The 17906-nt window shown below is 47.1% G+C and overlaps 1 protein-coding gene across 4 annotated transcripts in view; it reads left to right on the plus strand.

The window, feature by feature from the left end:
• Window positions 1-16859, plus strand: part of LARGE1 (LARGE xylosyl- and glucuronyltransferase 1) — a 633432-nt gene extending 616573 nt beyond the window's left edge. For all 4 annotated transcript variants that reach the window (XM_050745851.1, XM_050745855.1, XM_050745853.1 and 1 more), the window contains exons 13-15: window positions 6230-6376; window positions 12721-12916; window positions 15314-16859. In XM_050745851.1, coding sequence (XP_050601808.1) covers window positions 6230-6376; window positions 12721-12916; window positions 15314-15511 — 541 coding nt within the window. In that variant the 3' untranslated portion in view covers window positions 15512-16859. The remainder of the gene's footprint in view (window positions 1-6229; window positions 6377-12720; window positions 12917-15313) is intronic.
• Window positions 16860-17906: the final 1047 nt, after the last annotated feature.

The raw sequence follows: 17906 nt of genomic DNA on the forward strand, positions 1-17906 counted from the left end.
CAGGGCTTCCCATTTTATCAGCAAGGTTCGGAGTTATTTAGATTGTTTTAAGAACTCCTCGGTCCAGCTGGGCGCGGTGGCTCACGCCTGTAATCCCAGCACTTTAGGAGGCCGAGGCGGGCGGATCACGAGGCCAGGAGATCGAGACCATCCTGGCTAACACGGTGAAAACCCGTCTCTAGTAAAATACAAAAAATTAGCTGGTTGTTGTAGTGGGCACCTGTAGTCTCAGCTACTCCTGAGGCGGGAGAATGGTGTGAACCCAGGAGGCGGAGCTTGCAGTGAGCAGAGATCGCGCCACTGCATTCCAACCTGGGCAACAGAGAGAGACTCTGTCTCAAAATGATAATAATAATAATAATTCCTTGATCCAATATACTGTAGCAGGTTTGTGAATGTTTTTGCAGGTGTCTTGGACAAGACAAGGGCAATAAAACTTTGAACCTGTGCATAGGCAGGGACTAGGGTCTGCAAAGAGGAGTCAGACCATAAGGAAGTGACTATGTCAGCTCAGGCCCATGTGGGGGACAAGAACAGAGTGGCAGTCCAAGAAGGACATCAACAGAGCTTGGGATCATTGAATGATGAGGAGGAATCCGGACCAGGTCAGAATCGGGACAGTGTTTATTTTGGGTAAGCTACTTGGTATTAATTTATGTTGCTTGCAACTAAACAACCCTAAGCAATATATTACAAGACCCACAGTAGACAGACCCAGGAAGCAGCATGCCTTACCATCACAGTCCTTAGGGGTCTCCAGAGACACAGAGCCAATAGGAGATATATATAGTATATCCTATGGATAGTAATATATGTATCAATATGTAGGGCTAGATAGTGATATATGTATTGATAGATTGATAGAGCTTAAGGAATTGGCTCACACAGTTGTGGAGTTGGCAAGTCTGAAATTCACAGAGCAGGCCAGCAGGCTGGAAACTGAGGCAGGGTTTCTATGTTACTGTCCTAAGGCAGTATTCCGTCTTTTCAGGGAAAGCCCAGTTTTTGTTCTTCTTTTTTTTTTTTTTTTTTTTTTTTTGGAGACGGAGTCTCGCTCTGTCTCCCGGGCTGGAGGGCAGTGGCACGATCTTGGCTCACTGCAAGCTCCGCCTCCCGGGTTCACGCCATTCTCCTGCCTCAGCCTCCCGAGTAGCTGGGACTACAGGTGCCCACGACCACGCCCAGCTAATTTTTTTGTATTTTTAGTAGATATGGGGTTTCACCATGTTAGCCAGGATGGTCTCGATCTCCTGACCCGTGATTCACCCGCCTCGGCCTCCCAAAGTGCTACAGGCGTGAGCCACCGCGCGTGGCCCAGTTTTTGTTCTTAAGGCCTTGAACTGATTAGGTGTGGCCTTCACACATTATCGAGGAAAATCTCCTTTCCTTAAAGTTAACTGATTGTACATGTTAATTATTAGGTTGGTGCAAAAGTAATTGCAGTTTAATGCATCTATGAAACACTTGCACAGCAGTGTCTAAACTAGTACGTGACCAAGTAACTGGGCACCATAGCCTGGGCCATCTGATACAGAAAAGGAACCATCATAGGCATCATGTACCCCGGGCTTAATGTGTGCCAGGCATTGTAGCAAGCCCTTCCACAAGCACTGTGTTTATCCTCATCAACATATTTTATAAATGCATCAACCCCAGGACTCAAAATAGCGAAAGCGATTTGCCCAAGAAGACAGCCGAGTAGAGTCAGAGCTAGATGCCTGGTCTGTTACCACTACACCTGACTGTCTTCCAAAGCTCCCATCTTAATAATCTAAATTTAGCAATCTAAAGAGTAATGGAGTGACCCAAAGTCACTCAGCTTCTCAGGGTGGACCTAGAATTCAGGTCTCCTGGCTCTTCGCCCAGCTTTCTCACTCATCGTCCTGCCCCACTGTTCCTGGAAGACTGCACGTCATCCTCTGCAGGACTCACTTTCCAGAGAACTGATGGCTGCACATTGTTGACCCCTAGGACAGCAAGCCCCATCCAGGGTAAGATGTACTAACAACACAGAGCAGAAAGACCCAGGCTGCCGTCACCTTCTCAAAAAACAGAGGTGCTCAGAGTTTATACCATGAAGTCTCTTTATTGCTGAAACAACTTCATAATGAGACCCTTTCAGGACATCAGTATTGAAACCTCCTTGAACTGAGTCTGAAATGGAGCTATCTGGTGACAGATCCATCTTTGTGGCAGTTTGTATTTTAGTGAGATTAAAGGGAGGTTGCAGAAAGCGCTCCAGAATCTGGTGCTGTCTATGCAGAGGGAAATAAGGCCTGCTAGGACTGCATTTGTGAGGCATGCTGCTTACTGGGTCTGTCTGCTTTGGTCTTCCGGTATATTGGTTAGGGCTGTTTAGTTGCAGGCAACAGAAACCAATACCAGGTAGCTTAAGTAAAATAAAAACAAATCAAAGGAAAACAAAGCAAATAATGGATGGGTTATCTTATGAAATCAAACTAGGACTTGGAAAACCAATACATGAGACTACAATTAACCAGGGCAGCTCTGGGCCCCTCTGCAGCAGTTCAGAAGTCTTTAGAGCATTTCATCACTGAAAGTCAGTGCTTTCGCAGTCTCTATTTCTATTCAAATTTCCAAGAGTAAGAAACTGATGTGCTCAGCCTGGGTCAAGTGTCTAATCCTAAAAAACCTGCCCTTGCCAGGGGTGCAGGTAGGACAGGCAGAGAACTCTGAGAGCTTGCTTCTATGTATAGGGGGCAGGTTGCTCCCATAGAAAGGGGAATTATTTTCTAGCAGAAATTAATCTCCAAGAAGCAGCTCCTATAGCAACTGATGATAATAGTAACTTGAGCCTTATATAGATACAAACATCCATGTTTGTAGAGCTCTGTATCCATCGCATATATATGTGTATGTGTCTTTATGTTTTGCCCACTCCCTTTATAGTTCTGCCCTCGCAGCCTTCTATTCTGTTTCTATAGCATTGTATTATAAAATAATCAGCTACAAATACAGTCTGGGGCCCCAGTTTACAAAGATTTGTCCCTAGGCTTGTAGCATCCTGAGATGTTTATGTGAATGTAAGCACCATGCGGGCAGAGACTTTGCTTGTTCTTTTCACCCTGTATCTTCACATGCCTGGCACATCATAGGTGCTGGGTGATAGTTGAATGGGTAGCAACCACCCACCAGTACAGGGACACCTTCCCCCCCTGCCCCAGGGATTCCAAGGGCTTTGCTGTCTTGGTCCAAGGATATTCTTTAGACCCATATATCCCACCCCCAATACCCAGAATCAATAGATAAGGTACCCACCTTTCCAGGGGGAATGGTAAAGAGCCTAGCTCTGCCCATATCTAATCCAGGTTTGATACAAAAGAGAGTGCTAGCTGACACTAGACGCCTAGCCATAGAGGAGGGAATCTTGAATGTTTGAAAACTAACATTGTTCAGACAAAGTGGGAGAAGAATCCAGGCCAGGACAGGCTGACTCAAACCTCTAGCCCTCAGACTGGCTGAGTAGAGCTCGCCACACGCTATATCTTGCTGTCGTCCTTTAGGAACCTCCTCTGGAATAGTGGTGAGAGAGCTATATATTATTTGGTATGTAGTTAACGTGAGCACTGTGGTAAAGAGTGAACTGCAAATTGATATTCAGAGGGTTCCAAAATGAACTTCCAGCCCATCCCAACCACCCCCTCTTTACTGGGAGCTGGTGAGATCCATTAACCAAGGATGGTTTTAGGAAACTGTCCTTATTCTGACCTGATCCAGATTCCCCCTCATCATTCAGTGATAACGAAGCCCTGCTGATGTCCTGTGTCCTTCTGGGACTGCCACCCTGTTTTGTCCCATTCAGGCCTGGGGTGACTCAGTCACTTCCGTACCGTGTGATTCCTCTTTGCATGCCAGCTCCAGTCCCTGCTAATGCACACGCTCCAAGTCTGATTGAGTGAAGTGACTTTAATAATGTAGCAGTGGAGGACAGATTTTTGATTTTTGGGTTTTTTTTTGTTTGTTTTTTGTTTTTTTGAGACGGAATCTTGCTCTGTCGCCCAGGCTAGAATGCAGTGGCGCGATCTCGGCTCACTGCAACCTCCGCCTCCCAGGTTCAAGTGATTCTCTTGCTTCAGCCTCCCAAGTAGCTGGGACTACCAGCACCCCCACCTCACCCGGCTAATTTTTGTATTTTTAGTAGAGACAGGGTTTCACCATATTGGCCAGGCTGGTCTCGAACTCCTGACCTTGTGATCCACCTACCTCAGCCTCCCAAAGGGCTGGGATTACAGGCGTGAGCCACTGTGCCCAGCCTTCAATGGACAGTTTTATGGCCATGGAGGGCTGCTACTTTCAGTGGTTTTTCAAAATGCCTTACAATGCCTACCTCTTCCCCAGGAAAGTCTGCTTTCTCTATTTTAGAGATAGAAACCGACAGCCATGATGACCTTGAGACCCAAAGGTCAGTGTCCAAGCAGGAGGCCAGAATGAATTCCTAGGTCCTGGCCGAAAGAGATCACAGAAGATCCAAGTCAGAGAGTCATGATAGCACTGCAGTAGAATAGTGACCACTTGTCACAGCATGCCTGTCCCTGGCCACATGTGCCAAGTGGCGGTATATGACTTTGTTCAGTCTCCAGGAGGTAGATGTTATTGCCATCATTTTAGGGATGAGAGACCAAAGGTAGTGAGGAGCTAAATCTCTTTCCCAGGATGGCAGGACCCATAAAGTCACCTTGCCGGGGTTCAAATCCAGTCTGTGTTTATTAAAAACCTCATGCTGGCCAGGCGCGGTGGCTCACACCTGTAATCCCAGCACTTTGGGAGGCCGAGGCGGGCGGATCACGAGGTCAAGAGATCAAGACCAGCCTGGCCAACATGGTGAAACCCATCTCTACTAAAAATACAAAAATTAGATGGATGTGGTGGCATGCGCCTGCAGTCCCAGTTACTCAGGAGGCTGAGGCAGGAGAATCACTTGAATCTGGGAGGCGGAGGTTGCAGTGAGCTGAGATCACGCCACTGTACTTCAGCCTGGGTGACAGAGCAAGACTCCGTCTCAAAAAACAAAAAAAGTCCTCATGCCATATGGCACTAGATGCTTGGCCATTTATGGCCCACCATGAGCCTTTCTCCTCTTCCAAGTGTCAGCCACAGAGCAGGGAAAAGGCAGACAAACCCAGGCGTGCAGGATCAGGGCTCAGAGGAGCAGAGTGGAAGGCCAGGCACTAAGGCAAGACTTTGCAGAACCTTCCCCCAAGGGGGATACCAGAGCTGTCTTCCCAGCGCTGGCTGCCTAGGGTGGCTCTGGCTACTTTAAAGGCTTGGAGTCTGGAAAATTCAAGGAGTTGAGGAGTCACTGAAATGGAACCTGAAAGTACCCAGTTGGGTGATTCTCTCATCGGCTCTCTGTCCACCTGCTCTGGTGTGGCCAGGGCTGCAGTCGGAGTGATTGACCAGCCCAGGGAACCAAGCAGACTGGGCTGTAACCCCTGTGGTCCTTTGAAGCCTTCCTTCTGTGCCTGACTCTGGCAGGAGCACACACTGAAAATGTGTGGGAGGTTCTCCCGGCCCCTCAGTCTGATCTGCCCTCTGTTTATTCTCCAGGAAGACCAAGCTCTGTGTCTCGGGGACAGCAGATCTCGTTCCACTCTGGGTTCCCCAAGTGTTTGGCAAGCTGCTTTGCCTCCCAGGGCTCCCTATCTTTCTTTTCTCTTGTCTTCTTTCCTTTCTTTCTTTTTCTTTCTTTTCCTCCTTTTCTGTTTCTTTTCTTTCCTTTTTTTTTCTTTCCTTTCTTCCCTTTCTTTCCTTTCTTTGCCTGTTTTTTTTTTTTTTTTTTTTTTTGACAGAATCTATCTCTGTCACCCAGGCTGGAGTGCAGCGGCGTGATCTCAGCTCATTGCAACCTCTGCCTCCCGGGCTCCAGCAATTGTCGTGCCTCAGCCTCCCAAGTAGCTGGGACTACAGGTGTGCGCCACCATGCCCCTCCAATTTCTTTGTATTTTTAGTGGAGACGGGATTTCACCATGTTGACCAGGCTGGTCTCGAACTCCTGAACTCAAGTGATGTGCCTGCCTCGGCCTCTCAAAGGCTGGGATTACAGACGTGAGCCATCGCACCTGGCCCAGTTTCCCCATCTTTAATTGAGAGGCTGACCTGAGCTTTCTCTCCCACACTTCCCTGGGCCAGTGACCACCCCGCCCTCATGGGGAAAAGACCTTGGCCTGGTGTCACAGGGACTCTGTCTCTGCCTGTCCCCTCTTTTCAGGAAGTCTGTCATCCAGCTCGACCTTGCCAACACCAAGAAAGCAATGATCGTCCCCGCATTCGAGACGCTGCGCTACCGGCTCTCCTTCCCCAAGTCGAAGGCGGAGTTGCTGTCAATGCTGGACATGGGGACCCTCTTCACATTCAGGTGAGTGGCGCTATCTGCTGTACTCTGGGGGTGCTCGAAGGCCTTCTTTCTCCTGGGAAACCCAGATGCCAAAGCTATTGATCTGGAAGTTTGTTGCTCACCTTAGTCCATTGTGACGCCAGGGAAGGCACCACTTTCTCCAGACAACGTCTGTGTAATCTCGCTCCTCTCCCCATGCCGGTACGTGCCATGTACTTTTTTGTGCATGGATGACAGACGTTATGTGTTCAGATGGAAGGGTAGGCATGTTTGGAGGGCTGAAGGGTAGGAAGGTTTAGCTTATTTCTGTTTGTCCTTTTTACTAAACTCAGTTTAGGTTCCTGCTCCCATCTCCTGGCTCCGAGCTCTCTCTTTTGTGTGCTTGTCCATCCATTCATTTGGTAGGTGGGTTTCATTCTGTTAGCACCATGGCAGTGGTTTTCCCTCTTCTTTGTGGTATGAGTGGTCTGTTCTCTGAGCCCCTGAGGCCTGGGGGATGTGTAACCATTGTGTCAACAACTTCAAGTCATCAAGGTGACCCAGCACATGTGGCAGCCAGCTTTCCTGTTGCCCAACTGATCGTCGCAAATGGAACCCTGATTTCCTTCTTTCCCAGGCCCCTGAGTCCTACAGGAACATTGCCAGGGAGCTCCCCTGTCACCTGTCCCAAGTGTTGCAGGAGTCTGTGCCACTGCACAAGTGCAAACAGGTTACATGTCCTGGGGACAGGCTGCTGCATTACATGTAGTGATCCAGGGAAAAGTAGGTGGCCTGCTGGGTGCCATAACTGAGCAGTCTGAAGAGAGGGCTGGTGCTTCCACCTTCTCCAGTTTGTTTGTTTGTTTGTTTGTTTGTTTGTTTGTTTGTTTTTGAGACAGAGTTTCATTCTTGTTGCCCAGGCTGGAGTGCAATGGCGTGGTCTCAGCTCACTGTGACCTCCGCCTCCCAGGTTTAAGCGATTCTCCTGCTTTAGCCTCCTGAGTAGCTGGGATTACAGGTGCCCACCACCACACCCGGCTAATTTTTGTACTTTTAGTAAAGACAGGGTTTCACCATGTTGGCCAGGCTGGTCTCGAACTCCTGACCTCAGGTGATCTGCCCACCTCGGCCTCCCAAAAGTGCTGGGATTACAGGCGTAAACCACCGCGCCTGGCCCTGCTCCAGTTTTAAAGTGAGGCCACTATTGTGAATGATGTCAGAATGGCCAACACTTCCTTGGAGCTAAAAAGCATACCTTTCTAGAGCATCGGAGTTTTATTGAAAACACTATAGTCATAATAACTTGGGTTTTCATACCGCGATTAAGTTTCTAGAAATTTCTAGAAAGTTTCCTCAAATAAACTATATCTTGTGAAAATAACTATGAGATGGGTAGTTCATTCAACAGTTCAGAGGTTATCATTTTTCACATTTTATACAGACGAAGAAACTGAGGAGTGGAGAGGTCCCAGGAGAGCCAGGACTCAAACTCCAGCCTTCTTCCTCTATCGAGAATTCTAGAAAGTGACCTGGAAGAGTTAGGAGGCCCCCACCCAACCCAAGCCTTCCTTCTTTTCTGAAAGAAATAACTACCACTTATTGCATGCTTAGCATGTGCCAGGCACTGTGATTACATATTTAATTCTCACAATAAATCTATGTGACAGATACTGTTATCCCCATTGCCTGGATAATGAAACTGAGGCTCTGAGAAGTTTAATAACTTGCCAATGACACACAGCCAGTGAATAGCAGAGCCTGGATTCTGCCCAGGTCTAAGGAACCTGTGTGTTCTTCGTCAGAATACCATCTGGCTACTGATTGAGTCCTGGATTTTTTTTTTAACCCAGTGTTTTAAAATGCAGGGTAAAAACTTGCTCCTCGAAATTGAGACTTTCAGACCAAACCTGAGTCTAAGTCTCCCATGGATGCCATAGTCTGAGCATCTGACACATTTCCAAGGCATCCTTCCTGCCATCTTCATACCACGGTGAACCGAGAACTCATTTCACAGCCACATTTGTGGCCACAAGAGCTGGGGTGTGGCCTGCTGTGTCCATGATTGCCGCTCTGTCCAGCAGCTTGCAAGCCATCATGCCAAGTGCTAAATTACAGCCCCTGTCTCTGAGAGATTTGCTATTGTCACCTGCTCTCCAAATAACAAACTCTTCAGCCTCTGAGCAGCCGAAATCTGCTCCCTACCACACCTGGAATGAGAAAGCGTCCACACCCCTACAAGTCCTCTAGGGCGGTGGCTCCAGAATGTGGTCCCCGGGCCAGTAGCTTCAGCATCACTTAGGAACGTGTTAGAAATGCAGAGGCTCAAGCCTAGCCCAGACCTCCTGCATCAGAAACTCTGGAGTTGGAACCAGTCTTCCAGATCATTCTAATGCATACTCAAGTTTGAGAACCACTGCTCAAAGCAAAGTGCCCCAAATCTCTTCTCCCCAGTAGCATCCTGTAAGGCGTACCTAGGAAACCTCTCTCGTCTTCCCATCCCTTTTTGAGCGGGGAAGGAGGCTACCTGGCATTGCTAGTCTCAGACAGCAAGACTCAAAGTTCGGTGTCTACTGGCCTGGCAATAGGTCATTCGCAGGCTGGGGCTTGTTTGAACAATAGGTTCATTGTAACCTGACTGCACCCTGTGCTGCCCAGCCATTCAGCAGGCTGTCAGTGTCTGGGCTGAAGTGATCAAAGCTGCCTCCTCAGCCAGATGAGTAGAACTGACCCAACTGTCCCTACAGTGGAGTGCAATGGCACCATCTCCCCTGTTCTTTTCCCTTCCTTTTCATATTATCATTGTCCAACAGTTTAGATTCTAAGGATGGATGGCCAATAATATGGCTGTCAGTATCACTGAGAGCAAGACCACTAGGAATCGGCGTCATATCTGGGAAGCAAACAAGGAGAAATAATAAAGAGAATTTTCTCTCTCTCTTTTTTTTTTTTTTTTTTTGAGGCGGAGTCTCGCTCTGTCGCCCAGGCTGGAGTGCAGTGGCCGGATCTCAGCTCACTGCAAGCTCCGCCTCCCGGGTTTACGCCATTCTCCTGCCTCAGCCTCCCGAGTAGCTGGGATTACAGGCGCCTGCCACCACGCCTGGCTAGTTTTTTGTATTTTTTAGTAGAGACGGGGTTTCACCGTGTTATGACCTTGTGATCCACCCGTCTCGGCCTCCCAAAGTGATGGGATTACAGGCTTAAGCAACCGCGCCCGGCCTCTCTCTCTTTTTTTTTTTTTTTTTTTTTTTTTTTTGAGGAATTACCATGTATCAGAAACTGCTCAGTACTGTGTGTGAATCAAGTCACATAATCATTACAAATCTATGAAGTAGATACAGCTATGTCCATTTTGCCAAGAGAAGGAAACAAAGGTGCCAATTAGTTAATGTACCCATACCTGTTGAATGACAGAATTCCAACCCAGGCAGGCTGCCTCCAGAACCATTGTTTCTTAACCACTTTGTTAAACTAGCATTTATTGAATTCCTCTTCTATGCCGATATTGTGCCAGGCTCTTTACATTTTCTTATTCAGTCTCCTTGGCAGTTCAACCAGATAGATACTATTTTCCCCAGTTGACACAAAAGGAAATTAATGCCTAGTTAAAGCATTTGGTTCTACAAGGCGTTCAGCTCCTAAGTGGCAGAGGTGGGATTTGAACCCTGGCCTGATCTCTCCATTGTGCTGTGCTTTAAACCTCATACAAGTTCACGGCCATCAGCTGTGCTGTGCCAGTTCTGTCAAAGGCATCAGGTGTCAAGACTGTCCGTTCAGCAAGTTCGCAAATGGAAAAGCAACTGCTTTGGGGCCTAATTTTTGGATCATACCCGAGATTGACATCTCCCGCAATATCCCTTTTCCACACTCCATGAAAATGACATTACTTCACCTTTCATTTTTCTTCCATTTAAGTGGCTTTGGTTTTGATGGAAGTTGCTGTGTTGGTGGGGCTGAAGTTCAAGTTCCTGCCCTCCCCCAGCCTGGCTGTCTCACCCAACAGCACAACTTGATCAAAGCCCACCTATTGGCCAGTGCCTGTTCATCCACACTGGCCAGTTCCCTGAGGGTTTAGGGGGAGTCCAGCCTCAATGGTAGAAAAGCAAAAGAAGGAAGCAGCTGCGTTCCCTGCCAGAAAGTGTCCCTTTGGCCACACAGAACACTCACCCTCACTTAGCGCCTCCCTTGCTTTGGAGAGTCTGCCCATAGGATGAGATAGAATCCAGGATTTCCACTTCCTCTCTCTCTGCAGCTAAGCTCTTGGGTTCCCACCCTTCTGTCCTGTTTTCATTTCATGAAACTTTTCTTTCCAGCTCTGGATACTCCTTTTCCTAACCCTTCTCTTGGTCCCTGCCTACTCCTTCACTAGACACCCAGCTTCCTGCCATCTCTCTGTAGCTTCCAGAGGCATATTGCCATCCCACACATGGGCCCATCTCGGGTGCCTGTCATGTTGTTAGGCTACTCATTCATTCATTCAGTTTAGTGCACGATTGTTGAGTACTCGTTCAACAGGCCAGGAAGTGTGGGGGACAGGGATATGTAAGAGAGGTGACCCAGCTGGCCGTGGTGGCTCACACCTGTAATTCCAGCACTGTGGGAGGCCAAGACAGGTGGATCACGAGGTCAAGAAATGGAGACCATCCTGGCCAACGTGGTAAAATCCCGTGTCTACTAAAAATACAAAGATCAGCCAGGTGTGGTGGTAGGCGTCTGTAATCCCAGCCACTTGGGAGGTTGAGGCAGGAGAATCGCTTGAACGCTTGAACTGGGGAGGCGGAGATTGCAGTGAGCCGAGATTGCACCACTGCACTCCAGCCTGGCAACAGAGCAAGACTCCATCTCAAAAAAAAAAAAAGAGAGAGAAAGAGAGAGAGTTAGAAGTAACCCAGCCAGTGCTTAAGGAGGCTCCTGGCTCTTGAGCAAGGCTTCCTGGTTTTGAATTGCAACTCCAGCACTTACTGCTTTTACTTTGACATTTAGTAAGTTATGAGAATTTAAAACAATATCTGTGTGTGTGTGTGTGTGTGTGTGTGTGTGTGTGTGTGTGTGTGTGAGAGAGAGAGAGAGAGAGAGAGACAGAGACAGATTTAAAATAGTCTCAGTACACAATAAGTGGTTAACTAATATTAGCTGCTTCTTATTGTGGTTATATGACTGTATTCGTTTTCTACTACTGTATAACAATTTATCACAAACATAGCGGCTTGAAACAAATTTGTGATCTCACAGTCTCTAGGGATCAGAGATCCGGCCACGGAATGACTGGATTCTCTGCTCGGGATCTCACTGGGCTGAAATCAAGGAGTCAGCAGACCTGCAATTCTCCTCTTCCCAGATCACTGGTGGTTAGCAGAATTTCTTTCCTTTCATTCCTAGGCCTAAGGTCCCATTTTCCTGCTGGCTTTTGGCTAGGGACTGCTCTCCTAGAGTCTAGTTCTTTGCCACATGGCCCCCATAGGCAGCTCCCAACGTAGCTCCTTGCTTTCTTCCAGACCCAGGTCTAAAGGGTCACATGATTCCATTATCTCCCATTTTCACGCAAGGTAAACTGGTGAGTAACCTCATTTATATTTATAACAATCCCTTCTGCCATATAATGTAACATAATCCCAGGAGCGCTTACATATATACTCACAGGTTCTGCCCCAAGGGGAGAGCATTGTACAGGGTGAGAGTCCTGGGGGACCCAGTCTTATACTCCTGCCTACCACAGTGGCCTCTGGCAGCAATCGCTCTACACAAGCCGCCCTGCAGTCAGTTCCTGAGAAATAGCATGGAGCCCTCCAGGAGTTCCTTTTCATATTGACAATCTCCTCGTTAGTGAAGTGTGCAGATAGCAGACGGGATTAGGGTTTCCTGTAGCTGCTGCAGCAAAATACTAAAAACCGGATGGCTTAACATAATAGAAATTTATTCTCTCACGATTCTGGAGGCCAAAAGTCCAAGATCAAGCTGTCAGCAGGTCCATGCTTCTTCCCTGAGGTCCTAGGCTCTTTCTGGTGGTTGCCAGTCATGTTTGGCAATCTTTGATTTACAGATGCACCCATCATTCCCATCTCTGCCGATGCCTATACATGGTATTCTTGCGGTGTGTCTCTGTGTCTCAATTTTCCCCTTCTTATAAGGATAGCAATCATTGGATTAGTGCCCACCCCAATCCACTGTGATCTTGTCATAACCTCATTATATCTGCAAAGATCCTGATTCCAAATAGGTCCCATTCACAGGTACTGGGGGTTGGGACTTCAACATAGCTTTTGGGAGAGAGACAGTTCCACTCACCCGAGAACTACATCCGGGTACACCTCTTCCTCCTCCACATCGGCTGCATTTGGAGAGCTTGCCTTCCTTCCCTCCACCCAATGGCTTTTCTCCGTGTGTCTCAGGTACCACGTCTGGACGAAAGGCCACGCACCCACAAACTTTGCCAAGTGGCGGACCGCCACCACGCCTTACCGGGTGGAGTGGGAGGCCGATTTTGAGCCGTATGTTGTCGTGAGACGCGACTGCCCAGAGTACGACCGGAGGTTTGTAGGCTTCGGCTGGAACAAAGTGGCGCATATCATGGAACTGGATGTGCAGGTGAGAACGGAGCATCCACCTAGTGCGACCAACAGGGGAGAGGCCTAGATCCTAGAGCTTAAGGGATCCTTGGAGATGAGAAAGCCAAGAGCTAAGAGGGAACAAGGTATGCTCGTGGACCAGTGGTAGTACTGATCCTCGGGCTCTTGATCCCAAACCGTTGCTCCTTCCTCAACCCTTGGGTGAGAGTTGGGTTCTTGGCCAGGACCCAGGTAAACGTGAGTTTCCTGTGACAAACCATTTCACCTCCTCATCCTCACCCAACCTGATGATGAAGACATGCAAATGTGACCATTCGTCACTTGGCCTTTGAATCACGTAACACGACAAAGCATGCTGCTAAGATGCAGCTAATTATTCCACCCTTTACTAAAAGATTTGTAGATGCATACATCATTACTAACAGAGTGGTGACTCTGAGACTGTTTAGTCATGAACTCCTTCATTCATCCCATTGATACATATTGAACTCCTACTTCGAAGTAGATCTTCTACAGAATTCTAATAGGTGAAACCAAGGATCAACAAACTTTTTCTGTAAAGGATCAGATAGTAAGTGTTTTGAGCTTTATGGGACCTACAGGTCTCCTTTTCAACTACTTAACTCTGCCATTGTAGTTCAGTCTTAGACAGTCTTTAAACAAATGGGTGTGGCTGTTTCAATAAAACTTTATTTACAAAAACATGAAATGGGCCAGACATGCTCTAATTTTTCAGCCCCTGTGTTAAACAAACAAAAGCAAAGCTGCTCTGGTTGAATTAGAAGAAGGATTCCTGGGTCCCTCCAACCCGATTTTGGTTTGTGTGTGTGTGTGTGTGCTCTTCTCCAAGACCTCTCCTCCTGGTGCACAGTGCACATATTTTTCAACAAGAGCACCTCCAATTCAGAAAAAGCTAAGGTTGGATACTGAGTGCTGGCCATTCATGAGAATCACCAGGAGAACTTTCCTTCCCATAGTTCCAGTGTTTGAGAGCAGTCCCAGGTGATTGAGAAGCACTGGGGTTGAGAACCACTGATGTAGACAGAAGGTTATAGAATCATGTCCATATTTAACAACAGAAAGCAGGGCTGTCAGTATCCATATTTTTGATAATACTTTGAATGAGCAGAGTGCTACTCATGGGCAACAGTGTTCAGTCTGCCTCAGCTTCTGCTTCAAAGGAATGTCATGCTCATGTGTCCAGCAGTGCTGTGAGATGAACTGGTTCAAAGAAAGTTAATATTTCCAGCCATGAGACCTGGACTTTGCTTGTTTTAGATAGTTTTGACAGAATTCTTGAAAATATGTTGCATATTTTCTTTTCTTTGCCAATAGCATGTCCCAAACATACTCTTACCCTTTCCAATACCTTAAGGAAGCAATGAGTGCACACCTGCCAGGTAATAACACGCATACCCATGGAGCTAGTGCGGTTGGTGGGGGATCTTTGTCCCTCCACTAAATGTCCCAGACAGTTCAGCTCTGGGAGATCTTGCATTTTCTTTTGATGGTTTTTCTCACTCATTCCTCACCAGCAACTGTCTTTTCTGGCTGCTGTGGTATTGTTCTACCTATAACAGCCACGTTTCCCCATCCCAATTTTCCCCGAGTTTATTCTTATCTGCTCTGGGCTGGGAAACTAGATAACAAAAGCTTATCAGACAATATGTCCAAAATGAGAGTAAATAGATCTGAGTAAAAGTGTGCTGAGTTCTCCTCTAAGCGATATGACCTAAATCTGGGACACCTGTTTTGGCTCTTCAGTGGCCTTTTATTTTCGGCCTGAGAATTAAGCTGTATTTTGCCAAGTTGAGAATACTGGATGACAGTGTGACCTGCTATGAGGATGTGTCAGGGGGAGGTTTGTTCTCGGTGAGCTTACGTCCAGCGAAACATTTGTTTTTATTTCACCGTGTCACTCATTTTTTTTTTTTGGTACCTTCTTTTGCACTCATCTGTTGAGGCTGTCAGATCGCATTAAGTCCTATGAGGAATCATAAACAGATGTCAGTTAATTGAGCAAGAGAATATCCCATGGCGTGTGTCATCCTAGAGTGTCCATGTGGGTGTGAGCCCACATCTATTAAGAAACCTTTTCTAGGCCATGAGCTCGGCTCAGCACTGTTTATACAGTATTGGCTTCCCCGTCATGGTCATCGTTCAAGGATATTATTACTTTCACCTTATAGATGAGAACATGAAGGCTCAGAGAAGCCAGTTTCCTGGTCCAAGGTCATGGAAACAGCCCTGAACTGCCCCACTCCAAAACTATCATGCTGTCCATGTACCCCGTGCTTGTGGGTGCCATTATCAAGTCATTCATTCACTAACCATTCAGTCATTCGCTTGGGCCTTCATCATGCACGACCCCGGCCAGGCTCTGGCAGGTTCTCACGCTGCTCTTGTCTTCTTCCAGGAGTATGAATTCATTGTGCTGCCTAACGCCTACATGATCCACATGCCCCATGCCCCCAGCTTCGACATTACCAAGTTCCGTTCCAACAAGCAATACCGCATCTGTCTCAAAACCCTCAAGGAAGAGTTTCAGCAGGACATGTCCCGCCGCTATGGCTTTGCTGCCCTGAAATATCTCACAGCCGAGAACAACAGCTAGCACCGAGACGCCCACCACTAGGGGGAGACATGCTGCAGGGGAAGTGCCACTTGCTGTTTGGGGCCCAGCCTTCAAATTCAAAATTGAGCCATGCTTTTTTGGTTTGTTTTTATTTATCTCTTTGGCCCAGTCAAGCTGCCCTCACTACAGAGACCTTGCACAAGGATCCAGCCAGTCCGTCCCTGCCCCACAACCCTGCATTCCCAGAGGTTAGATATGCAGCCCACCTAGATGAGTCTCTTCAAGAATGGGAAATCAAGGGATGAGAGGGAGTAAAAGGGTTTTCATCTAACTGCAAAGCCACAAGATCAAGGCAGGGCTTTAGGATGTTCTGGTTGCTCTTTAATAATTATACTTCGCATCATAACTAGGGAGAAAGGGAAGTCAGGGTGCTAGGGGTTATTCGTCCCAGGAAATCGAAGCGAAATTGTCTTTGTTTAGTGGAAACTTTCCCCTTTGCCCTGCAGTGTAGCTGGGCATTCAAACGGAGGGGAAACCAATGACCTGAACCAACCACATGGGAAAACCCAATGGGGACATCGTAGCCAGGGGGTCCTGGAGGTGAGGTCAATGGGTTTCCTTATCCCCAAAGTCACTCCTGTTTTGTTTTTATTTGTTTTTCTTTGGGGATTTTGTTTGTTTATTTTGGGGACTGGCAATCCAAAACAGAAAATCTGATCCTTTGAGGCTCTGCAGGAAAATCAGCTGCCTCTACCAATCACCCTCTATCAGCAGTGGCCCGGGAAGGAGATCAACCATCTTCAGCCAATATTGAAACATGGGCAGCTTCCTTCAGGATGATCACCGAGGCTCCCGTGACTTTGAACTCCCTACTGTCCAGAATCCAGGGGCCACGATGGGGACTGCGGAATTACGAGGGCTGACTGTTTTACACCGGTCACATTTTCTATTGGCAGTGACTGATTCATGGGAAAGGGCTTTGAAGGAACTATTTCAGTGCACACGCAAGGTACGAACCTCTCAGGCCTTTAGAAGAACTTTAATAACTCATGCAAGCCCAGTTCTGAAGATCGACGTATCCATCTAGAGACCTACAGGAAGAACGCAATTGGGTTCCTCTGGTTCTTGCCTGCTTCACTGTGGATGGGAAGAGGTGACAACCTCAGTCTCCCTTTGGGACCTGGCCAAGGGTAGGCAACCACCTTCACCTTCACACAGATTGAGGAGACACTGGACTTTTTACCCATTTTCTTTAATCTTCAATATTAATGTTGTGTTTACATTGATGAGAACGAGAGTTAATGCCCTACCCTCTGCTGGGCTGTTTGTATTGAGTTGCAATGTGACCAGCGAAAGCTGCATTTAATAAATGAAAGTACAGACTGTTTCTTCCCCATTCCCCTCCCACTCTTGCAAGAAGCTACTGAGACACACCTTGACAGAGAGAAGTAAATTTCAATGGATAAAGAGCACCTTCACACTTTTCTGTTCCCCCATTCTATTTTTCTCATCATTTGAACTTTAACCCTTTTTTTCCCCCTTTTGCCTGAGGTTAGATCCCACTCTGTCTCTAACTCAAACCATCTTCAAGTTTTTCCATTCAGCATCCTTCTCAACAATGAAGCCAGATGTTGCCTTCTACCAGATATGGGCTAGGAGGGTAAATCCTGGTAATCAATTGTAAAGGGAACATTCCATCCTTGGGCCTGGTAGTCGTGTGGCACCCTATAGCAATCCGGTTTGTGAGATCACTCAGTATGTTAACACGTTCACGTGGATGTTGCACGGAAATTTATACAAGAATTAGGAAAATTACAATTAGGACTAATTTTTGCATACATATAGCTAGGCTTATGTATATATGTAGAGAGATATATATTATAGACAGAGCATATACATATATAGCATGTATAAAGCAGAACAAAGAAAGTTTTCAGAGTACATGTCAAAAGTCCAGTTTCTTCAGTGGCGTGCCAGGCCAGCTTCTACATGCCCACAAGACCTTTGTGAGCGTATCTCCAGTTTCCATGTTCAGTGATTCCTCCCCGCCCATCCCCAAGAACTGGTTGTTAAATATTTACCAGCAGCACATCGTTGACTTGTTCTCTCCCCTTTGTACACACAGACAGATACACAGACACAGAGGCACTCACTAATTTCTCCTCCTTCCCTAGAGAGAATCACTGTTAGGTGAGGTACACGTACCAATACAGTTTTTGAATTAATCATTACCGGTTACTTGAGCCAAGTAAAAACCTGGTGGCAGCACTGGTTCCTCAATGTTAAAAATCAATTTTTCATTCTCTAAAGCCTTTTTATTTTTAAAATTTTGCTTGGCGCCTGACTCCTGCCCAGCCACCTTGCTTTCACTTGCATTTTTATGGGCATAGCTGGTGACCATATAATTTGTCATCTAAACCGGGTCACTTCTGAA

Source organism: Macaca thibetana, chromosome 10, assembly GCF_024542745.1.
Source record: "Macaca thibetana thibetana isolate TM-01 chromosome 10, ASM2454274v1, whole genome shotgun sequence".
In the NCBI taxonomy this organism is placed as follows: domain Eukaryota; kingdom Metazoa; phylum Chordata; class Mammalia; order Primates; family Cercopithecidae; genus Macaca; species Macaca thibetana.